General features: G+C 34.6%; 2 protein-coding genes across 3 annotated transcripts in view; one reads left to right on the top strand and one right to left on the bottom strand.

The window, feature by feature from the left end:
* LOC121411079 (N-acylglucosamine 2-epimerase-like) lies at positions 1 to 14751 on the bottom strand. 2 transcript variants are annotated; one of them, XM_041603578.1, is made up of 10 exons: positions 14693 to 14751; positions 12480 to 12603; positions 11575 to 11650; positions 10179 to 10254; positions 9177 to 9346; positions 7353 to 7577; positions 5881 to 5962; positions 5024 to 5331; positions 2775 to 2862; positions 1 to 1558 (listed from the first exon to the last, which is right to left on the bottom strand). In XM_041603578.1, the coding sequence occupies exons 2-10, from the start codon at positions 12587 to 12589 to the stop codon at positions 1494 to 1496; spliced, it is 1200 nt and encodes a 399-aa protein (XP_041459512.1). In that variant the 5' UTR covers positions 12590 to 12603; positions 14693 to 14751; the 3' UTR covers positions 1 to 1493. The 2 variants fall into 2 exon arrangements, with proteins under 2 accessions (XP_041459512.1, XP_041459513.1); XM_041603579.1 differs by having other exon boundaries at positions 14675 to 14709.
* A 429-nt stretch (positions 14752 to 15180) lies between these two features.
* Positions 15181 to 26559, top strand: part of LOC121411078 (DCC-interacting protein 13-alpha-like) — a 36599-nt gene continuing 25220 nt past the window's right edge. The window contains exons 1-9 of the mRNA XM_041603577.1: positions 15181 to 15324; positions 18466 to 18564; positions 18820 to 18879; positions 19244 to 19315; positions 21726 to 21855; positions 22270 to 22385; positions 23075 to 23250; positions 24146 to 24316; positions 24810 to 24891. Coding sequence (XP_041459511.1) covers positions 15271 to 15324; positions 18466 to 18564; positions 18820 to 18879; positions 19244 to 19315; positions 21726 to 21855; positions 22270 to 22385; positions 23075 to 23250; positions 24146 to 24316; positions 24810 to 24891 — 960 coding nt within the window. The 5' untranslated portion in view covers positions 15181 to 15270. The remainder of the gene's footprint in view (positions 15325 to 18465; positions 18565 to 18819; positions 18880 to 19243; positions 19316 to 21725; positions 21856 to 22269; positions 22386 to 23074; positions 23251 to 24145; positions 24317 to 24809; positions 24892 to 26559) is intronic.

Below are 26559 nucleotides of genomic sequence, written 5' to 3'. Positions count from 1 at the left end.
GATTTCAAAACGGTCTTCCAGATCCACCATTGTTTTGTACGTGGAGATACTTGAGAATTGGAAGGGAAAAAGATTATATTCCTGCTAAAATCTGCAGTTAGACAAGGCTCAGTATTTTGGAAAGGTTATTTAGTTATCATTCACACAAACTATCAAGAACACATTTGAAAAAGTTAACAATGATTATTCTCCTATTGTAAAAGTTATTTCTCAGTAAATTGAGGCAATATTATTCCTTTATATTTGGATTACTTTAAAAGATAAAATGGCTTTACCACATATCATGCCATGATATCTTATATGAAAAAAATATGTAACAAGTAGGTAACCACATATGAATGTTTGATAACATGGTACACAGTAGAAACGAGCATCAAACTAAGAATATATGCATAATAAGCAGGTGATATAAAAGGTGTCTCGACATAAAAAGTAGATTTCTACATTCAATTAAATATATTTAGAAATTTAGAATCATTTTGTGAGAAACATTGCACACATCACAATGATTCTTGAGTATCATATTTGACAGACCTGAGAGTTATATACCGGTATATAAAAACACACTTTTCTATTATTAGCATCTTATAATCACAATACTACTTATTTCATCATCGGAATGTTGAAATTATTGTAAATGATAGCAATCATCCAATTTTCACCACAAAGGAAAGTCATAATACTGGAGAGAAACAAATTCTAACCTAAAAACTTTGCATTGGCATCATCGATCATGAACATCACCACAGTAATTTAGCGAATCACATTCAAGAACCAGAAATGCACATAGGAATGAAATATGGCAGTACATCACAGATGTGATCCTCCCTTTAAAATGAGTGTGATCCCACAGAGAACCTAATCACCCCTGAAGCTTTGATAAGAATGTTTTGCCATCCTCAAAAAAGATGAACGTAACTGTTGGCATTTACACATCTTTTTCACAGAAATCGCCCAAGGTACTCTGGTTGTATGTTTACATTTCACAGTGGTGAATATGTCCCTGAGTGCCCTATTCTCATTTCCACAATGGGTAATTCGTCAGCCAAGACTATCCCATGGTGATTCCAAGTTGAAATCACCCAGAAGTCAACAAAGACAGATGCCCCTTCTTAATAACACTCACCCAAGTATCACCTGGAAGTCATTAGGGCTCTGTCAAACACAAAGATTTTCAATCAATTATTAAATTGTACTGGCCAATCAAGATCATTGTTATATTTGCATTTTGTTCAAAACACAAACCAGCAACCAATCAGAATGGTGTTTTCATTTGTGTAATCCTTACCAAATCATTGTTTTTTTGGACCCATTTGACTTTCATTCATTCTAAAATGAGTGTACCTGATCTAGTTAAAACCTTCAAATATTCAAATATTCATTAAACAAAATTTCACAACGAAAATACCCAACAATCAAAGTGCTGTAAGAAGAGATGCAAGTACTTCACAAATTGAAGATGTAGTCTTGTTTCATCCCTTTTTGAGGTAGATCTACTTGAGGATATCTTTCAGCATCTCAATACACATGAACAGACATCTAGGTACATGGAAGAAACCTACAGATGAAACAAAGAAATTGAGAGAAATGGGTAGAGTGAAAAAACAGGAAAGGCAGGGGGGTGGTTAAGAAAAATAAAGAGGGGGAAGAGAGAGAAGGGATATAAAAAGAAGTTATATAATAAAGGCAACTATATAACTTAGAGCTTTACTTTCGCAATGCAAATTTTCACAAAATTCTACCAAAGGTTTGCATCAGATCCTTTAATCATATCATGAATACACAAAAAATGTTCTTGTATTCAGCTTGGATGTTTTGCTTCCTGACTCAGCTTTATACATTCCTTTCACCCATAAGAATAAAAAAAATTCCTGCATACACCCATGCCAAATATCGTCGGGATAAGCCAATGCCCTTTGTGTCACCATGAAACTATCCTCTCCACACTAGTCTATTTAGCATATCAGTACGAAGTTATTTCCTTTTATTATGAAATTATTTTCCTTGCTCCTTTGGAAGGCATAAGGCAAATGATCTAAGGACAGAAAATCCTACAGGCAATCCTTGTGAGATACTGACTTGAATTATTGAATTCAATAACGCAGTGTCAAGCGTTAAAGGGAAATCCAACCCAAATAAAAAACTCATTTTCAGAGGAAAAAGACAAATCAGACAAATTGATAGGTGAAAGTTTGAACAATATCAGATAAAGAATAAGAAAGTTATGAATTTTCAAAATTGGAAATAACTATACCCAAGGAGATTTCAAATTGGCCGCATATATGTATTGTCATAGTGACAAGGACTACTCTTCTATGTACTCCAATACACAAAATGGCTAATATGTCTTTTTTTTTCAAAAGTGTTCCTTCAAATCATATTTTTCTTTTATTAGGACATAAAACAATATACTACCTGGGTTATATTTAGATCTCTGCCCCAGAGGAATGTGTACATAGGAGAAAACCACAAATCCCTGACACATGGCCTATGGGAAAGTTGTTACTGACCCTTGTCATAATTTACTAACAGTTGCCAATCTGAAATCCAAATAGTCTTAGGGATCTTAAAGCAACCATAACTTTCTGATTGCTAGTCTGATTTCTTTCAAACATTCACCATTCTGTTTTCTACATTTTCTCCTTTCAAACACACCATTTTATGACCAAGGCTGGATTCCCCTTTAAGGAATTAGTTCATTTTGAGTGTCTCTATGCCTTCAATATAGTAAATATGTAACTTAAAGATAACAGTATGTGACCATGTCTATTTACCTTTCCATGGTCCTCCTTTGAAATCTTGACTGACGACTCCTTGCTTTGACAAATACCCATACCATCCTCCATGATCAGGATCTACAAACTAATATAAATATATATATATTATGATATTGGGGCAAGTTTTAGGAGTTTGTAATTTTCAGCATACGTGTATACGATTCCTCCAATATTTGCAATCTTTAGCAGACTTGTGCTCAAAACTTCATAATTAATCTGATTTAACATAAAATTCCATTAAGTCTCTAGCACACGTGCAAGTATATTTAATCATGGTAATAGAAATCACTAATTAATTCTATAAATCACAAAGTGTTTGAAAAAGTAGCTTCTACATTTTTTTCATGTAAGACAAGTTTTAAAAATAAATGAAAGTAGTTGCAGTAAACACTGATTTCACAAGAGAGTGTGTGAAACCAAGCTTAATTGTCACTATATCATAGAGGATCTAGATCTGGTACAGTTACATAAACTAAACTTTCCGAAATCTTGAAATCTATGCTGAAAAATGTTCACACGGAAGATCACCAACACAGATAAGTGCACATGGGACAGTGTATTATTATTACTTTGAATGTTGGCCCGCCGCTTGACCCGAATCCCATGCTTATTTGCTAATTTCTCAGCAATTACACAATTTCTTCCCGAATCCTAAGGCAAATATTTTTATTTATACAAACAGACACTTTGGTGGTCATTTCATTGGATTCTGTACGAACTCATTTTGAAATTGTTACCACAACTGGAATTTATCTTTAAAAACAAATAATATCTAACCTAAATATAGAATATAAAAAGGGCGTAAATTACCATCACGAACATGTGTTTTGATTTCAACTTTAAAACACATACACCTGTACATTTATGCACATTTCATCTCCTTATTGAAATTTTAAAAGGCTTTTGAATATGGTAAATGAAACATTATCTTTTTTATATATGTGTATATTGTTAAATGTATAAATTAGATAATGAATACCACATTATTGAACTCAGCAATGAAATAAACTGATTTGAATAATTCAAATTGTACAACGCCTACTTAGCTTGTTGTACATGAGCAAATGGGAGGCTGAATGTCAAACATTCTTACCATTGCACATGTACTGTCCAAAATGTACCGTCTATAATGGACCACTGCACGGGACAGGAAAAGGTAATGTCACTTTAAAAATATGATTCAACGCATTTCACACGCTTAGTAAATGCAGATGCAATATGCTTACTGGCTGAATGCACATTGCTGCTGCAGATCAGATGCGCGTTTGATTGATTTTTCTTTCGCTTTCAGAATTTTCTTTATTTTCATATGTTAACATATGAAAAATTTACTATTTATTATTCATACTTTCTCTAACTTCTGAGGCATTGTACAACACAAACAATGAATATTCTTAATCGTGCAATGGTGCGACATTTTTCATTCAGTGAAAGAAACACTCTATTCCACAAGGCATTAGCCAAGCATCTTTCTTTCACCAAGTGCAAAATTTTGCACCATCACACACTCATGCCCGGGGGGGCACTCAGTATATAATGCTTAGTGGGTATGTGCTGCCCAAATTTCCATTCCAAGCCATAGCAATTTTGTGTTATTGAAAAAACAAACAAAGAAAGCCGCTCCAAGGCATAGCATTTTGTTCTTAACGAGAAAAAAGAAGAAATCCGCTCCAAGGCTTTGCATATTTTTCGTTACGCCGTTCCGCATTGATCTGCTGCAATTTTGGTGAAAAGTGGCCGCAGAGCGCTGCCCGACCATCGTCTCTGCGCGAGCGCACCCAGCGGAGGCCGCGCTAGCTGCATCATGCATGGATGCCCATTCCATAGGGATGCATACACACGTACTCACACGCTGGCGGGCCGTTCCAAGGACCCTCGTTTTCACAAAATTGTAGTTCCAAAGCCCGTTCCGAGGACCCTCCTTTTTACAATAAGCCCGCTCCAAGGCCCCGTTTTTTGTCTCTCCCCCGCGGCACACCCCTACCATTTTTTTGGTCTAGTGCCCCCTCCGGGCACTCATGCCTATTCGCTATTTATATATTGCTCATATCATTGTTTACTAAATCAAATCAATTAACCAATATGCTTTAAAAAAACAGACAAATGGTAAATCTTCAACTAATTTTAACCTTTACTTTTATTGAATTGGGGATTTAAAATTGACCTCAAAAGTTCATTGCAAGTTTCGGGCAGAGCCTCGTAAGACTTGACATGCAAATTGTAGATCTAAATCCATTCATCCTTACATGTTTCATGGTGTAGTCCCAGACCTGCTGGAAGTAGTCCAGGTACTGTTGTTCTCTGGTGTCCCTGTAAGCCATCAGGAATGCAATCAGAGCTTCATTATGAGGCCACCATAACTTCATATTCCACTCCAGCTGTGTGGGAGAGAGACCATCAGCATCCAGGAAGTAGAATATACCACCGTCTTCCTTGTCCCATCCGGTCAAGAAGGGCTTGACCATGAACTGTGAGATGGCAATGTCACGGAGCTCTGGTCTGTTGCGTTTCTTAGCGAACTGCAGCAGGAACCAACCAGTCTCTATAGCATGACCTAGACAGAATAAAAAAAAGCCACACCTCAATACATCTGTTTCAATGGTGATGTGCCATAGTGATCAACAAAATAGGGGTTTAAAGACAGCCAGTATCTACAGTTGCAGTAAAGTGAGAAAAAAAAATGATATATGGAGTGAGACTACTGAGTTTGTGGATTCCATAGTCCTTTCTTGGCTAAAATTAGCCAAGAAAGATAACCCAACAGTCCTTTTCAGGGCAACTTAAATGGTGTAAAACATAAAACCTACCTAACATGAATAAAGAAGTATCATGTCAAACGTTGGTGAGTATGCAAGAGTATACAAGAGAGCCATAGCATAGGGAATCTTTGGGGATATCGAGCAGGGACTATCTTGCTCTAAACAGTGCAAGGGATAACACATAGTTGTCTCAAGAAATGCGAACAATTTGTTATAAATCAATGGTTATTATCTTGAGTATTGTCATCAGGACTTCAAAAAGGTCAATGTCATATTTGTGGCATTCAGCAGAAATCTTATAACAGTCAGTTAAACAAGAAAAGTACAAAGTAGAATAAGCTCACCTGGATTCATGACACGTCCTTGGGAACCGGGAAGTTCATTGCCCTCTGTACTAACAACTTCCAGTACAACCTCACCATTTCTCTAACAAAACATAGAATAAAGTAAGGAAATAAAGTACATTATTGACAATATTGACCAGATAAAAGTATATGGCTATCTCAAAAAGTGAAAGAAAATATAACAATTTCACACACATCATTCTACAAATTAACAGATTGACTAAATTGATTTCTTTTAATCAATTATAATTGTGAGAAAACAAAATTCGATGAGCATAATAATGTGCTTCTAGGAAAATTGGATAGATATATTAAGCAGTTACTGTTTGGAAGAAAGCTTAACATTGGCAAAACCAACAGAAATTTGATGATTTCTTGTGTGTCAAATTTTCTGAACACGCAAAAACTTTACTTAAAGGACAAGTTATCCCAACAAAAATTTGATCTGAATAAAATCAGAAAAATGCAACAAGCACAATACTGAATATTTCATCAAAATTGGATGTAAAATAAGAAAGTATATGACATTTTTAAGTTTTGCTTTAATAATTTCACAAAATAGTTCTGTGCAGATCCTGGTCGGTATGCAAATGAGGAGACTGATGATATCATCCACTCACTATTTCTTTTGTATTTTATGAAATATGAAATATTCTAATTTTCTCCTCGTTGTCGAGTGAAGCGACAATTAATTCTTCCCTGAACATGTGGAATTAACATTGTTAAAAACTATATGATTCAGACAAGTTGGTCCTTATTGTCATATCTGTAAAAAATTAAATATTGTATAATTCAAACAATAAAAAACAAAAGAAATAGTGAGTGGGGAACATCATTGGCTGTCTCATTTTCATGTCACTGAATTGTACATATCACTGTTTTGTGAAAAATAAGCGGAACTTTAAAATGTCATAACTTTCGTATTCTACATCCAATTTTGATGAAATTTTCATTATGCTAGTTTGATTTTTCTTGAATTATTCAAATCAATATTTTCTGGGGTGGACTTGACCTTTAATGAGCAAAACAAAAATCACATATACCTAATATATTTCAGAGTCTATAGCATTTTAAGACAAAAGGCCTACATCGATGATAGTGTTGCAACAAATCAGCTTACCCTACTGTGTGAGGAATAAACTATGCAAATTATTCTAAACAGATAATAAGCATTTTGATATTTGCAAAGAAAAATATGAGACACATCATTTTCCAAATTATATTGTACATTCTTTTCTATACCAGCATTCTACTGCAGAGGGCTCTAGATCAGGGAAGACACAAGCAGGTAATACATTATCCAAATCCCCCCCCCCCCCCCCGTAACATCTCATTTCAAGCAAGAGTTTGATTTGTGAGGGAATGCTAAAAACATTGATCCAGAAACATAAAGAAAAATGGGACGTGTAAGGACAAATCTCTTGGACTTGTGCATATTTGCCAAATGAATTTCACAAACTCCCCCTTCTAACCTGTATATGCTGCATAGTCTGTTTGAGACTCCATTCTTCGAGTGGAGCATACTTTGTTCTCAGTTCCGCATCATCCCAAGCTAATTCCTCAACCAGTATGATAAAGATCATAGCTGCTGCTAGTGTGTTAACTGGAGGTGAACCAGACAGGCGAGGGCGACCTAGAGTTGTGTCATCAACCATGACCCAGTGTTGGAGGTGGTCCATCATTGCTATCGCTTCAGTCTTAATAGAAGATAAAGAAAATAGCTGACTTAGACCCTGTTCTCATTACACTTTCTAAATTAGTTTACTGGAAACCGGTTCAAGAAACAAGTTTGGAAGATCGCTTTGCGAGCATTCGCATTTGATCACCCGAAAGTTGTTTTCAAAATAACTTCACGTAAAGCGATCATGTTGCTATGGGAATGCCCTCAGTGTAGGCATTCTACACGCAGTGTGTGGAGTAGTGCGCTCAAAAGGTGCAAAGATCGTTTCCCAAAGAACTGTTGTGTCCTCACTTACGCTAAACCCAGTTTAACAAGGAAAAGCGATCTTGATAACTACATCGCGAGATGGTTTTATGAACCGGTTTGGAAGATCGCTTCCAAGATTATAATCATAATAAATTTGCCAGAATAATTTGAACTACACCACTTTTGACTCTCAAAAGAATATCACAATCTCTCTGACATTTTTTTTCAAATAAAAAAAATATTTGAAGACACTGTTCTCTGTACTTAAATGTATAAATGTTATGTCAACATGATTATGAGCATCATATGTATAAATGTATTTCACTTTTCTGTTTTTCAGATGGACTGGTTTCATTGGGAGGAAAACTCAGTACACCTTCAAGTCTTATTCACAAAGATAGCCAAAAAGTCACCGACAATTACGGAAAGAAAGGCAAATCTCATACTTAGATTTGACAGACATACAGGATTATGTACTTATGTATTCAAAGGTTCCACCCAGATTAAGCTCAATCTGATAATCCCTTTTCAATGGATTAATAAGGTGGCTTGATTCAACTCTTTTATGCCATGATGCAATGGAGCTTGAAAGGTTTACTTTTAATAGACCTCTGCCCTTCACGATTCACTGGGTTTCCAACAATGTCACAATGTTATTGTAAATGAGTTTATTAAAAGTTAAGCATTATTTCAAAGCTAAGAATACATTATTTTGACCAACAATTGTTGAATCAAGCCACCTTATTAATCCATTAAGAAGGGACTATCAGATTGAGTTTAATCTGGGTTGAACCTTTGAATACATAAGTACGTAATCCTATACGTCTGTCAAATCTAAGTACGAGATTTGCCTTTCTTTCTGTAATAGTCGGTGACTTTTGGGCTACCTTTGTGAATAAGACTTTAAGGTGTACATGAGCTTACCTCCCAATGATAAAAAGCATTCTATGAATACAAAAATTGTTTCATTTTGAGAATAGAGAACTTTATCATTTAATTACAAAATGGCAAAAATTACCACAAAACAGAAAGGTTGCTGATGGTGTTGTGTTATAAAAATAGACAATAATTAATTACCTCTATATTGGGTGTTCCATAAAACTGTTCACGAAGTTATGAATTATTATATGAACCAGAACTGCCAAGAATGAGAGTACAAATATTTCATGATATATTGCAAACCGTGAGCTTTCCAAATATGTTCAGCTATACAAGCATTAAGAAGTCTAACTCGCAGTGCAAGTGTGTTTTAGGATTTTAAACATTATTATGTTGAATAAAAAATCTGCCTTTTTCAAGCCAATGAGACAACATATATCCTGTCATAATCCAGTCGTCATGAATTGATATATAATGAGCTTTGTTTCACCTTGTATTTTGCATCGCCTGTTGCTCTTGCCAGTTCTGCCATTGCAATCATGTAGAAGCACTCACTGAAGATGGTTCGTTGAATCTTTATTGGTTCCCCTGTTCTGGTGACCGCAAAGAAACATTTGTAGTTTTCTGGATTCTTCACATATTTCATTAAGAACTCACCTCCTGTACATAAAGAAGTTTCAGAGATTTAACTACTTTTTTTTTATAGCTGAAGCCCCAAGTCAACTATTGATCAGAAAGTATGGAAGGGGATTCTTTTTGTTTCTTTCTAGTTACTAATCTCATAAGATAAACTTTAATTAATTGTTGACAATTCTTTACAAGTTCACTTTCATATTCAACAGTTTATGTACTTGAAATTGTATATCAATGTGTAAAATTGGAAAATCATCTAAATATGAACTGGTAAAATATTCAACAATCAATATATTTGCCTTCTAAGTATTATATACTAGTAAGATGGAAGAATGATACCATAACATCAGTTAATCATATACAGTCAGAACTTTTGTTTCTTATAATGTATAAGACAAAATGCAAGTATGATCATTGTTTGGTAAAATGTTAATGGCTCACAAAATACACTACTAAGAATAACTTTTATTTTCCTTATTTTAAGTGACAAGAAATAGTTTATTGTTAACTAGCCTTCTACCCTGGCCCAAGTGTTTGTATTAAGACTCAATATGTGATACTATTATACTGAATTCTTCATACAATTTCTCTGATAAAAAAGGGTTTTCATTTCTTCTAGCTAAGCATCCAGAATTTAAAGTGGAGTATGGGTGATAACATTTTATGTAGAGCCTATTGAAATTGCAATTTTTAGTGTGACTATCAACAACAATATATGACATTGCTTTGGACCTGATATGTAATGTAAGTCATAAGTAATGATAATGACAAGATCATGACAACAAAAATAATGACAATATCTTCATTAAGTAAAGTACCAAGTAATAATGAAAATTATACTATCAATATTAAAATGTACCTCTTTTAGCAATGTTAAGTATTTCTTCGGTGTGATATTTGGGGATGTTATTGTACAGTTTGCAGTATGACCAAACCTGTGAGAAAATGGAGCACAAAATTAATGTAAAAATTTGTTGGAAAAGGAAGTTATAATAAAAAATGAGTGTACTTATTAGAAAATCAATGTAGGCCTACATATATTCATATTCCTCTTTACAAAATCTACAAGCAATCTGTCAACTTGTATAGTCCTGTACTTTGGTATACTACCCATCTTGCATTAGAGATTCTTCCTCTCTTGCTGTAATCAAGATAAAATAAAACTATATATCCAAATAATTTTTATCTACCTGTACAAACTTCCAGTAGTTCATAGATACTCTCTTTAATCATGCCATTATGCATTCAATTGTCATTTAGATGCAATATTGTAGGTTGCTTTCCATGTAATGTATATTTTCATTTTTTTTTCACATTATTCGTTACAGTACAAGTGGAAAGTCACTGGAATAAAGTCTTCAAAAACAAAGATAATAATTTATTATCTTAAGCAAACAATGGCAACTGGGTCACAGGTCTATGTCACAAGACCTCTTTTTAAATGGCTTAATCTTTAGACTTTGACACCATAGTGTATGTAGTTTCACTCAAACTGATCGCTGGGATTTTTATAACATCAAGGTAGAAGATAAAATGAAGCCCTACTTTCCTCCCATTGTCATTGCAAAAAGGCTACTAAAATGCATTGGCATGATAAAGTATGATGAACTGTAATATGATATGCTTATCAGCATAAGAGCTCTACAAGTATGTACAAGGTCTTACAGCGTAAAAGTAAATATTGTGATAAACATATTATCTGAATTATCAAAAAACAATCATGTGTATTTACTACACAAAAGATATCAGTGATCAAAGTTATGCTTAAAACTCATCTTTTTAAATCTTAAATTGATTATATCATATGTTTGAAATTTCTTTATTCATGATCTGGTGAGAAAAAGATGTAAATTGTAATATTAGTTTTGATACATTTTGTTGTGCAAATTATTTCTATTTCCTTTATACTTCATTTTTCCTTTCTCTTAACTGTTAGAGGCAATTTGCGATTATGCGGTATATAAAATTGTTATTATTATTATACCATACACTTAAGTGTCTTTGATTGAAAAACTCTTCTCTCAAATATAAACATTATCAACAATATATTCCAAACCTTCAACATAGTCTCTCCTCTTTCTCTCCTTACATCTCTTCCTCATCATCTTAAGCTCCCTGTCCTACTTGATCACCATCAATGATTTCACCAGTGGCACCATTAAAACATACACCAGTATATATTTCCAAGGGTTGTCTTCAAATATGTGCATCTTTTTTTTTTATTATACAAATTTAACAATTACACTTTGATTTACCTGTCTGCCTTGAAGCCAGCAATACTTTGTTTCATCATACACCTTTCCATCCCTTCCAAGACACACAAAGAATCCACTGAAATTCAACAGGGGTTGGGGAGGGTGAGGAAGACAATACAAGGTTAGCATGTACTTCACTTTTTTCAGAAATGTCACTGTATTAAAAATGAAAAAACACCAATGTAATTGTAAAATTATCCATAATTCAATGATAATCTAAACAGATCTTCATTCAGTAATTAAATTCATTGTGATATGCCTAGAGCATCCTACATAAAGATCAACACATGCATAATTCTCACATTTCCAAACAAAATATGACCAAATATATAGGTAAAAAATGCCTTTTATGAAGAAAACTTGCCAAACTCCCAAAAAAAAGAATTTTGGCGGTATAAGTCCCCAAATGTATCTGAAAATCAATCAAAATGATATCAGATCTCTCTTGTTAATCATTTACTGTACATCGAATGATTGCAGAAAGTTGGAACTATAAGATTACAATGAGCCAGAATTACAATGTGTGTATAGTATTACACATGTAATATACAGTGGTAAGTGCATGTGAAGCAAAAGACCAATAATGAAGGGAAACATGCATTTATAAAACAGCAAAAAAGGTGGAAAGATCATAGCCCTGTCCAGCATCTCAAGAAAGTGATTGATCAAATAAAAAAAAATGCTACAAAATGGAAGATTGCAGATTTTAGAACATTCAAGGGGTTACTTTATACGTATTTCAAACTATAAATCCCAAAAATGTTGCATATTTTCCTCACGCTTTCATGCTAGAAAGATTTATTTTGAAAGCCTACATGTACTTCTGTGTGTTAAAAAAATGAGTCTTGCAGACGATCTACTCTTGATGTGATTACATTTTCTAAAAGATCCAAAATCCCTCTTACCCATGTTCATCATCATGTGAGTTTGTAAGCCAAAAATTTGTGACCCGATCCAGTTCTGATTCACATTTATCCAGATAGGATTCAAGCTGTTTTCTTGTCGCCTCATTCATGATGAATATCCTGACTGCAGACATATATGAGGGGGTAATACATTAATCCACACACAAAGATATACAAAGAAAAAAAAAGAAACTACACAATGTTGACAAGAGTTGGCAAGAAAAAAATTATTGAGCAATTTAGCAGCCACTATGAAGTGGGCCCTTCATTGATAGATTCACAAATTCAGAGTGAAGTTACTCATTATTTCTTTTGTTTCTAGCTTCAGTTCTTTCTGTAGAGTACAAGAACAATATAAATTCCACCTTCTTATTCTCCCTTTAGGTAAACAATCCTGCAAATTCAAGCAAAATTTTTTGCTTTTGTACCCTAATTGTTCAGTTTTTTTTTTTTTTATAAATAGTGAATCTAAAATTCCTGCAGGTATTTTCTATTCAATTTAGTCCAATATTTATTTTTTTCATTTCTCAGTGAAATCAAGGGCTTGTGTTCAAAAGAATCCAAGAATTTTTACTTTTGCATGATATCCAACAGTTTATGAAAACCAGCCTTGGTGAGAGGTGATCAGAGAATGGGTTTTTGCTCTCCTAATAACCCCAAGATACCCGGTAATCAAATGGGACAAGATGTGAGAATAAACAAAATCAACTGTCTGTTCTGGGGAATAATTTATCAACACTGACATATTTTCTTTTTGGGGAATGAAAAATGTCAGCATTGACAAGTTATAATTCACTACAACATGACGACCGACAGTTAGCAGATGAATATTTACAAATGAAGAATCTGTATTATGAAATAAATGTTCAGAGAGAAAATGAGCTAAAAAAACACTCATAAATGAGCAAACAACATATCAAATAAAATAAAACAGGAACAAACTCTGAAGATGCTGGAAAAATTAAATAATTGAAAATGATGTTATAATAATTACCTTGAGCTGAAACAAAGAAAGTTTGGTAGTAATTATAAGTTGTTTGTTTTTTGCCTTATTACTAGCATCTGATAACTCTTGAAAAAAAATCAGCCTTGATAGATATTTGTTTCAGAATAAAATGATAAATCATTAATAATCATGAATATTTAGATACATGAACATGTGTTAAAAAAAGTAGGGTCTTCCATCATGCATACAATATATGAATCACATTTACAATAGTAATCACAAACAATTGTTCAAGAAAAACAGGAAAATTAATTATTAAGGGAAAAGGTATCTTTTAAGAGAAGATTTAAAATGAAGAACATTGATAGGGTTACAAATCCCACAATACAAGCACTACTTAAATATTAATCATATGGACCAGTATATGCAATACATTTTACATATGGTGAGCTCTCTCCAAATAGAAATGAAAATGCCTTACTTAGACTAGAGTAGTATTAAGAAGATGGTGGTATGACTGAAGTGGAAATGTGCAAAAAATATAATTTAGATCTACATATTCAAAATAATGTATTGGAGAAAGGAAATGATGGAGGATTGTAATCCAATGGAAATGTCGACACAGGATTGAATTAAGTCTTGATTTAATGGAAACCACAATAAATAAGATGTATTGTAGACTATTAAAGATTCATTCCAAATAATGAACCTATGCCATGTTCAACTTAGGAATGGAGCAACATCATGGGTAAATTGCCAACTCATCCACTCACCACATGGTCTACTTTCATTTAGTCTAATGCCATTCCGTCCATCAACATTTCGTCTAACAACCATTTGGTCCAATCATAGTTTAGTTTACTCCAACGATGTTGTAGGACTAACCCTGTTCATCGATCAAAGTAGAATGTCTATTGTTGCTCTCCTTCAGATGAAATTAGATGCCCTACTTATGTTGGCAGGGAGGAATGGCATCATCACTTCATCTAATCACCATTTCGTCTAGTATGACATTTTGTCTCATAACCGATTGGTCTTATATCCATTTCATTTTAATTTATTTTGCACAATTTAACATTTAACGTTAGACTTAGGCCAGGGCCTAGACCAAATGGCTATTGGACCAAACTGGTTATTTAGACAGAATGGCATTAGACCACGTGGTGAGTGGACGAACTGATGGTAGACCAAATGATAATAGACGAGTTGGCAATTGGACGAATTGGCATTAGACAAATTGGAAATAAACCGTTCGCTGTTGCAATACCGTTGTAGTAGTAGTAGTAGAAGTAGTAGTAACTGCCCGGAATTAGGAACTCGACTGGCTATTCAGTTACTACTTGGGTCAATGGGTGATTTCAAGTTCAGTCTCTCAGCTCAGTCTCATGCAATCACGAATCATCATATCACAGCACTATAGTAAAGGCTTTAACTTAAGCTTGGTCTGCCCAGCTCAGCATGCTCTGCACTGCCACCACTATCTGATGATCTGATCAAGTCGTCAAAAACTATGATGATGAGCTTGCTTGCTCGCTTAGTTCTCTATCCCTCAGCTCCGTCGAGCCTGATCATTGACACACTGATTGAGCTTGCTCTTGCAGCTTGCCTTGGCCGCAGAATCTCGGCCGCTCAACCTTGGGATGGGCGGCCCTGCGTGCCGCGGCCGTGGCCGTGGCGCTGCGGAGTTCCCGAGCCATCGACCCGAGTTATTGTTTACCCGGAAATGCAAATGAGACACGATTAGCATGACCTCATCTGACCTTCCATGGAAAAGCAGCTGTGGAAACTGACAAGGAGTGGCAAGTTTCTGAAAGTCGACGAGGAATTAAATTGAGGAGACCCGAAATGCCTGGAATTCAACTTTTGCGTCTCGAGGACGCTCAAGATGATTCACCTCAGGTAAATTAAACAATTGTCTCAGGAACTAAGGAAATTGATAATGATATGAGTGAAGCATCTCAAGGAGTCAAGCTCCCGTTGTTCATTTTAAATTACAGTCCCATCTACTGAACTATATGTGGGCCATTAATTCCGGTTCAGGAGAGAAAACGGCAAGGTCAAATTCATTCAAGCCCACTCATTCAATGAACAAGGTTATGATATGATCAACCCCCCTTCAAAAATATTTATCACCATAGGAAATTTGTAGTCATGGTGGAGAGTGAATTATCATTCACAAGTCATGTGTAGCTGTAGAGAGATAGCTTCAAGACAGAGTGAGAGTTTTTTCATTGTTGAGAACTTGAGTCTTGATTGAAGTCAACTTTGAAGTATGAAGACAAGTAGAGGAAATTTGGACAAACAGAATATATGATTAAAAAATGGAATAAAACACAATTAAAAACAAATGTGACAGAGTTTGATTACCATAGAGAATTCTGATGTGTATGTTTGTTGATAGTCTAATTAGTAATTCCAAGACCAAATAGCCTAGATTGTTGATATGTTTTATGTTTCACTTCAGATATATTATCGTTTGAAAACCTAGTATTGAGATGTTACTGTGTCCGTCCACTGATGTTAGATTCAATAATTTCATATTATATCGAGCCTGTAAATCAACTTGTCATTCTTACCCTTATCATATAATACACTCATGGTGACTTTCAATCCCACATGGTATGATCAAATATTTCATGCACGAGAGACATGAAAACGCACATAAAAAATCTGATATTTTTGTCCGTCCACCTCGTAACATCCCAACTTTCAAGTTTTTACCACACACACGATATGAGATTCATCTCAAAAGTTCTTTAGCATGTGCGCCGGTCAACCCTGTTCATACACATACAAAGTTTTCTCTGTGTGTTTTCAGTCACGTCGTCCCAGGAAAAAAAATGTCAGCCCTCTGTTTGCCGTAATCTCTAAATTTTTGTGCTTGTCTTGGGTGATTGTCATGTTTTGGTGTTAATTTCTCATATTTTTTGCTGTGTTTTGATTGATTAATGATACTTTGTCGCACTACCATCATTTCTTAACGTATTTGTAAAGGTATCCAATAATTTTCTTTCTTTATTAGACTATAATTTGCATTTATTTGAATATATGTTTTCAAAATAAGATGACGTAAATATTAATGATTATTACAAATATTAAGGTTAAATTAAGTTTTATATATATAGGTAAGGAGATGATCCGGAAAATTATTCAGATATTATTGACCACGTTACTTATTTGATGTGAACATGCTTTGAGGGTGTCCACCGTCGCGTCTCTAACTAAAAAAGTTTACTTACATGCAAAATCGGTATTAAATTCTGATCTACAACCATATCTAGTTGGCAAGATTATAATACAATTCTTATTGCCCATAATACTGAAAAATAAAGCATAAAGTTTTCTTACCTTTTTGCCATGCTTAACTTTCATAACAAAGACATATCCAATATTGTCTCCCATGACGTCCAACTTGTAAAAATGGCACATCGTACATTATCTACGCTTTGATGGATAGAAATTTGTATCTCGATAATAAATCTTACGGCCATACCTTCCGCGATATTTAAATAGTAATTATCAATTTTACATGTAAATAAACAATGTAAAAGCCATTAGAACTTACTTGACGTTATGATTTTCATGAGGACACTGCAGAATTAAATGTCCGCAATAGGGTCCTAGTAACAATTATGTATTTTTTCGTATTTTGTTTTAGATTTATTTTAATCTTCTAATTGTTCACAGAAAAAACGTTTAAGTCACAAAATAGGCTTTACGTTTATAAAGTGATTACCGTACGTGATGTTTATGGTTGCTCTCTTTACACGTTATGATTTTCTGTCTTCTGTAACGTCACAAGACTTTTTACACCATAATTTCTCACTGGTGATTCTTAAGGTTTAGGAGGTTATTTCATTCATATGAATTCATGAAATAGTGATCTTTCAAGCAACTTTGATTTTTCCGTTTTGGATAAAAAAAACATGAAAGATATAAAATCTACAAATTAGACGTTACAACTTTGACAGTGGACATTGGCAAAAAATGTGTCCCATATAACATTCATTATGCTTGAAATTTTCTTTGTAATATATTTTCATTTTCTTTTTACCTCACAATAAACTAGTATTCAAGATTTGAAAAGAAAATATGTTGATTTAGGCATGTAGTATCAAGAGATGCAGATGTAACAAGTTTCCTTTCAAGACGTTGTTTTATTTTTTAATATTCCACAAACAATGTCTCATAATAGTGACAAATGACATAAACACAAACTTATTGTAGACGCCTTAGAATTCAGGGATGGATTAAGGATATTTGGAAAGTGGCGGCTAACTTTTTTGACATCCGCCGAAGATGGGCGGAGATCATTCAAGGGCTGCGAAACAGGTTGAAAGTTGGGGGAGGGGAGGGTCCACCCTGCAAAATAAAATCACAATCACTGCAGTAATGTTATTAACGAGATTAAGTGCCGATGTGAAGCTCGGTACATAGGGCGTACAACCCAACGTTTAGCAGACCGCATTAGCCAACATGTGCCGGTCTGTACCCGAAATTGTTGAATTAGCACGCGTTCACAACCTCTGTGTGCATACAGAAAACGAACCGCTAGTACTGCGACAGACGGTGGTAGTTCAGCTAATGCTAACCACTTGCTGAACAACCAAGCATGCGCTGAACGATACTGTTCATTTTGGTTTAAGGTGCTCAGCCAAGCAAGGAGTTTCACTCATTTGCAAATGCTTGAGGAAGCGTATCTCCAGCTAACAGACCCGATTCTGTGCAGCCAGAAGCAGTTCATAAGAACCCTTGGTTTATTTTAGTTGCTTTGCTTCAATATACAGCTGGTACCAAGCCTAACTTGTTTACTTGACAGCCAATCACAGCTCGCCATTTAGCTTCCATTGTGTAGCTTCGGTTCTATTATATATTGTTTTGCTCTAGCGTTTTAGTCATTCATGCTATTTTACTCCGACGAGTGCATGTCAAAAAGCTTCAGTATGTCCGTTTTTAAGGCTATTTTATAAAAATACTCTTCTGTTTGTTCTTCAATTTTTCAGTTGAATGTATAATTTTCATGTTTTGTCCTGTATTCAGGCACGATCTTTGCTAAAGCTATTTGAGACGGATGCTGTACAGCTGAGTGGCTATATGAAGGGACTCTTAGATGTTTGTAAAAATGTTGTGGACTGCCAGGTAAGTGCAGAATAATAGTTGTTCCTTCCAAATCTTATTGATTATAGTTTTCAGTTTAATATAGAATTGAGCATTGTTACGTGACCTGTTAATCAATTATAATTGTTGGCAAGTGTAATTTGATTTAAAGTACATTTTCATTTCCCAATTATAAATCAGTATCATAAAATATTCAGATATTTGTTTGTGAATGTATAACTCCCTCTTTCAAAATCGACTACTGTATGGCATGTCTCTCCCTTCATTTTTTTTTAGAACGCACTAAAAAATGCTACTCAGGCACTCTCTACAAAGCTTGGAGAATTTGAATCATGGGTAAGTATCAAAAAGGTCTGTTAGTTTGTTGTAGAGTATAGAAAGAGGTAGTAAAGTTCCCTGCTAAAAGCATTAATTCCAAAATTACATGATGGCTTTATATATGCAGTAAAACTTCCACATATTTTTTTCAGATTTTTTTATAATTCATTATTGTTATCATTATTTATTTTTTCTGCCAATCTGAAAAACAAGGATAACTTCAAACCTTGTATATGGTAAAATATGATAAAACTTGAAAAGTTTGAAGGAGTCTAAATTTTCACCAAAAGCAAAAAATATTTCTGAACCCAAAACCTCAAACAGCTCATTAGATGTGCAGTAGCTACATGTATTCTTTTTTTTTTTTGACAAACATCTATAGAAGTTTGAGCTTGGAAGAGATGACAGCATTCTTGTGTCTACCCTGAAACAGTTTGCTGGTAATGTTGACCAGGTGAGTCTGACTAGGGATCCACGATTTGAGAGTAATATAAAAATATGACATCGAAACTTCAGCAAATAGATATATGATAACTCACACAAGAATGCTACAAATGTGATGTTTTGATATATATTTAGCAGGGTTGAGGACCAAACATGCGGTACTCTTTAATGTGTGATATACAGTGCGTATCAAAAAAAAGTTTACACTTAGGAAAAATCCTGTAAAATTATACATTTGTAATATCCTGAAATTTTTCCACATTTTATCATTGGTACAGATCCATTTAAGCATATGACGATATAACTGTCGAAAAATATTTCCGCTTGAGTAAGCACCACTTACTTTTAAAAAGTTAGTGAAAAATGATTTGCGCAGAACTTTTAAATATTTATGCGAATAAAAGTAGGCCTTAATCATGAAGAACACATGGAATTTAGCTAGTAAAATTGATTTGAAGATATCTTACACTTTTTTAACTTGTTTTCTTGCCCAAAACACTTCAAAGAGTGCATTGCGCCCCACCCCACCGAGGCCATCGTGACGAAATTTGCTTTACATTGAGCTGTGATTTACATGAACTGGCTTGGGCTTCATTTTCATTTTGTTATTCATTGTCAAGCTCGGGAAACGTGTGGAGAAACAAGTATTAAATGAAAATTGAAATGTAAACCCACTTTAAATGACAAAAACTTAGTGAAAAAAATGCTGGAGATGTCTGATATAAACTTTTGTTTAGATTTAGTTATGTCCTCAGATCCAGCTGGCACAAAAGGTAAAGGTTGTGCTTAATGAGTGTTGAAATTTCAATTTGGGTGGCAAAATTGTTACAAAATGCTTGAATGTATCCGTTTTATTTCAATTGACTAAAAGTGCAAGGAAAATGTATGAGAAATGTTCCGCAGGGTAAGTTTGATTTTGCCCTTTCCCCTTGACACAGCGTGAAAACTAGCATTTCTGCGAGCTTTGCAAGAATGGATAGTGCTCACTCAAGTTTAACATTCTGTCATAACTTTTACTTTCATTGGATAGATGAGACCCAAACCTAAGATTATATTTTATAAGATAATCAACATGTTGTATATTTTTAAATTCCCAGGGCTTTTTCAAAGTGTAAACTTTTTTTGGATACGCACTGTATATACTGCAGGTTATATATAAAGGGGATTTTTTTTTCTTGTGTTAGAAAACTCACTATTTCCAGACCACAGATACAGTGTTCATTAGCAGTGGGCACTATTTTCCACTTACTGGGTTGGACTGTACAATTGTTACAAAATGCTTGAATGTATCCGTTTTATTTCAATTGACTAAAAGTGCAAGGAAAATGTATGAGAATTGTTTTTGTTTTTTTTTGTGGTTGTACTGTGGATTTATTCCATAATTGCAATCATATCTGATACAGAATTTCACTGTGTGAAAAGGCATTTTATGTTGAGCTTCTCAGAAACGAATCAATGACCAGAATTGTTTGCGGGTGCGTCGTGGTCTAGTGGTTCTGATTCTCGCCTTTCAAACAGAGGGTCGTGGGTTCGAATCCTAACCATGGCGTGTTTTCCTTCAGCAAGAAATTTATCCGCAATGTGCTGCACTCGACCCAGGTGAGGTGAATGGGTACCCGGCAGGATTAATTCCTTACATGCACTGAGCGCCGGTGATGGCAGCTAGAGCTAAAGCCGGGGTAATAATAGCAGCGCTTTGTATCCTCAGGCAAAAGGCGCTTTATAAATACCGCTATTATTATTACAAATATAAAGGGGTAATTAAATACTTAAATCTGATGAAATTATTTTTTTCTAATCCAAGTAAAATAATGCAAAATATAACTTGTGCATTTGGTATAATCAGGTGAGTTTCTAACACCTAGATCGTATTTCATCTGATTAGTAATTGTGTTTTACAAGGTTTTACATTTTATGTAAAAGAGGGAAGTAATTTTAATAATATATAGCATTTATGAGGCGCCGATCTATCTAGTTTCCTATTCAAAGGTGCACTATATATTACCCCGGCTGTAGCTCCAGCTGCTAAAGGCGCTTGGTGCATTCAAGGAATTAATCCTGTCGGGTACCCATTCACCTCACCTGGATTGAGTGCAGCATAAGGTGGATAAATTTCTTACTTGAATAGTCAGACAAGCTTTTCTTGTTTTGTTTGGAGGTTACATTCAAAGTTTTTCAGCAATCACCTCGTGTGTATTATAACATTTCCAAAAATACCTTGTGTGAGTGATTTTTTATTCCCTCTCTAATGCTTATTGATGATGATAAAATCATAATTCATGAGATTTTGCAGGGTTGGTTCGGCAGCAGTAAAAGCTTTTTATTCCCCTGTGATTTAAGGGAAAGGGGAACATGAAAAAGGACAGAATTTGAGGAGCTCGTTTACATGCTATGATACTTTCATTTGGTTGTAACTACAGGTTAGCACAATGCACTCCACTCTTTCATCATCGCTAGAAGATACTGTGTTACATCCTCTATCAAGGTTTATGAACAGTGACATTGCAGAGATTATGAGCATGAGAGAACTCTACAAAACTAATCAACATGGTATGTTCCAGTCATTAAGTAATATTGTATTTCTTGAATGATGTCATCAGGTTCCTTGATAAACTGCATGTATTCTTCCTTGAATGAATGCTATATTATGGAGATTTGCAAATCTTCAAAGTATTTTACAAATGTGTGGGAAATGACGAGTAGCTGTACCTCAAGAATTGCATATACTTCAATCTCTATGATGTTCACAATGGTCAAAGTTTCTAAAGAACTTGATTTGTAACACAAAGGAATCTTCACATGAAGGGCTGAAAGCTGTTATGGATCTACCGAAATATTATAGAAGTGATGACTACATGCTAATCATATAGTTGTGTATACATGTAGCATGTTCTCAAAGTACATATATTTGACTGTAATTTATTACATTACTTATATTCATATTTTTATTTTTTTCAAACATAGATCATGAGGGTGTTCTGTCAAAGTATAGTAAGGTATCTAAGAAGAGAGAACATGAAACCAAACAGTGTATTGAGATGAATGATGAACTCTACGCATGTAGAAAGAAACTACAACAGGTAGGTTTAGTAGAACCATGTTCGAAGCTCCGTGGTAGAAATTTCAAGACTTTGTTGGTGCAGTCATTAGTATTTTCCTGTTATTTCATTGCTACTTTTCTTGCAAACACCATGATCAACACTGGTTCCAAGGCATATTTTCAGTTAATATAATTATGTTGCCCTCCTGAGGGCTGGTTTGATGATTTAACTGAGTGTTGAGGGTTACCTCAGAAAATATGACATTGTTGATTTGAGTAAGTTCCATATCTTTGAAACTGGCCTCTTGAGAATCGTAAAATCTTGATTACAAGTTTGTTGTTGGTCTCTGTGTTGGCAAACTTGCAACCACCAATGGAATGAAAATATTCTGGTAAATTTAGCTTTAATAGGTTGATTAGTTACAATCATTAGAGCTTTTACAAGCATCAATTATTGAAAATTTGAAGGTGAAGTTGAGACAATCATGCAAAGGAATGAAGTCATTTGATGTTGACCTAGAGATAATGTGATGGTGTCATCTTTTTTAAAATTTCCTGTGTGTTAGAAATGGACCCAGCTGTATAGATCTATTCACTGAACACCAACCTTACTTGAAATCACCCACTGCGTGGTATCATTCAGAGTTCAAGTTAGGATTGAAATACCAGTATATATATCAATAAATTACTATTAAAAACTACAAGCTTTAATGAATCTTGGTGTTACAGACAGCCATGAACTACTATACCGCCCTCAACCTGTTGCAGTACAAACGCACCACAGCTCTCCTGGAACCTATGATAGGTTATCTTCAAGCTCACATGGCCTTTGTTAAGATGGGACCACAGATGTTCACAAGACAAACCGAAGAATACCTCTCAGATATCAACACAAGTGTCCAGGGGTATGTGTACATGCCTGCTTGTCCTACTACAAATTCAACTGACTTATTAAGTTGAAAGTTCCACTATTTTTTATGAAAAAAAAAAATTTGAAGAAAGAATAATGCAATATTTGAACTATTTGAGATTTATTGGTAATAGAGTGATTGGTAGTCTATCATATATTTTGGTTAATACAATGTAACTCAGGATCCAGTATAACAATTATTTTACCATTTATTTTGGAAATTAATATAACCATCAGTGTTTCAAGTTGATTCAGTTAAGAAGGAGAATTTTGATTTTCTATTTAAACATGACTGTTAAAGATGGACAGTGTATAGTTATTGTGTAATCCTATAATAGTAGATATATTTATAGATCTGATTTCACTCCTCAAAATCTAAACAATTATAATTGTTATACCTGGTTACATAGTCTTTAAAAAAAAAAATCAAATTTCCATCTGTAAACAAAAGTCAACATGAACAAAAAATGTAAGATTTCATTTGAGTGTCTCATTGCCTTTTCAACAGTGATTTCATTATCATTTTGTTGGTAATATAGAAAGTGCAATGTGTAATAAACTTCATTTAAACAACTTTTATGAATGAATGGCATACATGTAGCATACTGCATCCAAAGTGGTATCATTTTCATTACATTTGTTTGTATCTAAATCATATTCCATATATATTTGCTAGTGTTTAGGATTAAAATAAGCTGCAATATCACCTCCTTTTGAGACACTGGCTTTATGTGTGATGGATGAAAATTAGACCTGTATCAGATTGGGAGTCCGGGATGATACTGAAATAAATATTTACCTATTTCACATCTCTGGATTAAACAATACCTTAAATGTACAAGAGCCATATTTTCTAGTAGTGATAAATTGTCATTTATTTATCATAACAGAGTCATGACTGAAATGAGTGTAACATGTGAGAGGGCAAGAGAACAGGTTAGAGAGTTGGACACACAAAACCCATACTACTACGTGCCTGAGCCAACCCCTGACCTCCAAATGCCCCCAAAGATCATCAACAGGAAGAGATATCAGATAGGGGGTTATCTCTGGATTAGATTGTAAGTATTTCATCATATTGTTTAATATGACTCTTTTACTGAATAAATACACAATCAGAAAGGGTCATTTCCCCCCCCCCCCAAAAAAAAAAAGTTGAACTTTGAAATGAACTGAAGTAGGAAAAAGTTTCTGTCCTGGGATGTTATTACATGTACCTTCAACTTTAGTAACCATTCATCCATGAAAGCTGCATTTACATATAATATTTTTTTATATGATGCTTCTAATTCAAACATTCACAAAAGCAAATTCATTCAACAAGGTGCTTTGCCTCTATAGATTCTATTTTTCTAATGTCTCCCTGAATTTGTCTTCATACTGTTGGGACTATGAATTATTTGAAGCCATATTTGAAGAGGGTGTATTTTAAATTTTTGCAACATTAATAGTAAATTTCAGGAAATTTCCTGCACTGTTCATCTTCTCACATGGCCCCTTTCATAAAATTGGTAGTTTTTAATCTTGGCTATTTCTGATTTTTCTCACAAATAGGAAATCAGGCCTAAGTCATCGATGGGAAAGACAATACTTCTTCATTCAAGGAAGTAATCTAATGAGTCAAGCAAAAAGCGATGTGAGTATTATTCATATTGTTCTGAGAGCCAGTTTATGGCAAATTTCCACCCCAGCAATAATTTGATTTGACTCGATGGAGAATAGTTGACATGAAGTGGATCCTGAAAGTTTTTCTGGAATTTGATTTCATAGGGAAAAAATGTATTTTTCAATATGTGCACAGTGTCATGCAATACAGTTGTAGTAATATACAGTGGTGGCTACGATTATTAGTAAACTCCATGCCACGCAAAGTTTATGGAATTCTTAACCCGAAGTGAGTTTGAGGATAACTATTTTATGCATCAAAGCTTTCGTGACTTTCTAGTATAGGGTCTAAGGCATCGTAATGCATAGCTAAGAAAATAGTTGTGCTATGGGCATTCAGTTTCCTTTTAGACCATGCATCAAACATCTAGTACCAAATGCAGAAATGTGAAATGGCATTTACATACATGGTGACAAATCAAAAATTTGGGATATATAGGCCTACGTATAAAAATTTGCAGACTTATTCATTTTAGGATGCCCAGAGGAAAAAGAAAATTAATTTGGGGCTCCATACTAAAATAATCGGTGCCCTCAAATTTTGTTTTGTTAAATCACCACACACATTTTTACAATTTTTCCCTCCTCTGTTACAGGCGCGTATCCTAGAGGGGGCAGTGCCCCACCCCCCCCCCCCGAATGCCAAGCACAAAAAAGAGAGAGAGTGAGAGGAGGGGGAGGGGAAAGAAAGAAAAGAGAAAGCATGCAAAAGGAAAAGGACAAATAATTAAAAATACAAATTCAACCCAAAAATTTTTAAATAAGATATTAGTTCATCACAAATTATTCTCTCTTATCCCGAAATGAAAGTCTTTCATGATCATGACATGTTATACTTCTTGGCACGTAGCATTTAGGGCACTCGTCCCTCTCGATGGCAACCACATGGTTAACTCACTGCTTATGTGTAGTCTAGTTATAAATGCTTTTATTGGATTTGTCGCTAACCTTACGCCAAGCGGAGTGAGCGAGCGACTTTAGATTCTCCCTGTACTGGCCAGAGGATCCTGGGTCGTGCACTCATGATCAGCTTGGTGTATGGTCGGCGAATGAAGCATTCAGTAAAAAATGTCTAGAACTAGACTAGGATATAAATCGTGAACACAGTATAAATCGTGCATCACTTCATTGGGTCGCTCCGCAACGTGTCTCATATGCACATAAAACTTCTGGCCAATCGCATGTTGTATTTTTATGTTGGTTTCATGGCATCGTGAATGGGGAATGGTCCTTTTATTTTCCGCTGTTGGCCAATGACAAATGTTGATAAAGTGGCGCTAGTATGCAAATGTATTTGGATATATGAGCCCTCACACATAGTGTCGTCGGCTTCTACAAGCAAGGTCAAACATTAAAGCTAGAAAGCGTCTAAGGAGATGATGAACGGGTAGCAACACTGCAATAGTATTCATTCCATTCACTTTGCCTTTGTAGAAATTGAAATGGTTTGCATTTATAACAGTTACAATATTTTAGATCAACCTTAGGCCATGCTTTGTCTAACGTAATCATGAAAACATGTATCTGACCTGCAAGTATAAGTGAAACTTTCCTATCAATAAGATGTATACATTATGTCAATGAAAGCATAAACACAATGGTGAAAAATTATTGATGCATATTTTTCATTTTCATTTTT

Source organism: Lytechinus variegatus, chromosome 3, assembly GCF_018143015.1.
Source record: "Lytechinus variegatus isolate NC3 chromosome 3, Lvar_3.0, whole genome shotgun sequence".
NCBI lineage: Eukaryota > Metazoa > Echinodermata > Echinoidea > Temnopleuroida > Toxopneustidae > Lytechinus > Lytechinus variegatus.
The sequence above is the reverse complement of the archived record's forward strand: the minus strand, read 5'-3'. Positions and strand labels throughout refer to the sequence as shown.

Bases quoted from the DNA above. Each gene is read 5' to 3' on its own strand.
- LOC121411079 (XM_041603578.1), bottom strand. From the start codon at position 12,589: ATGAATGAGGCGACAAGAAAACAGCTTGAATCCTATCTGGATAAATGT. The intron at 9,347-10,178 runs GTACATTTTAAT...CTTTATGTACAG, and splicing joins ACTTAACATTGCTAAAAGAG to GAGGTGAGTTCTTAATGAAA. The intron at 5,963-7,352 runs GTTAGAAGGGGG...ATGTTTTGTTAG, and splicing joins AGACTATGCAGCATATACAG to AGAAATGGTGAGGTTGTACT.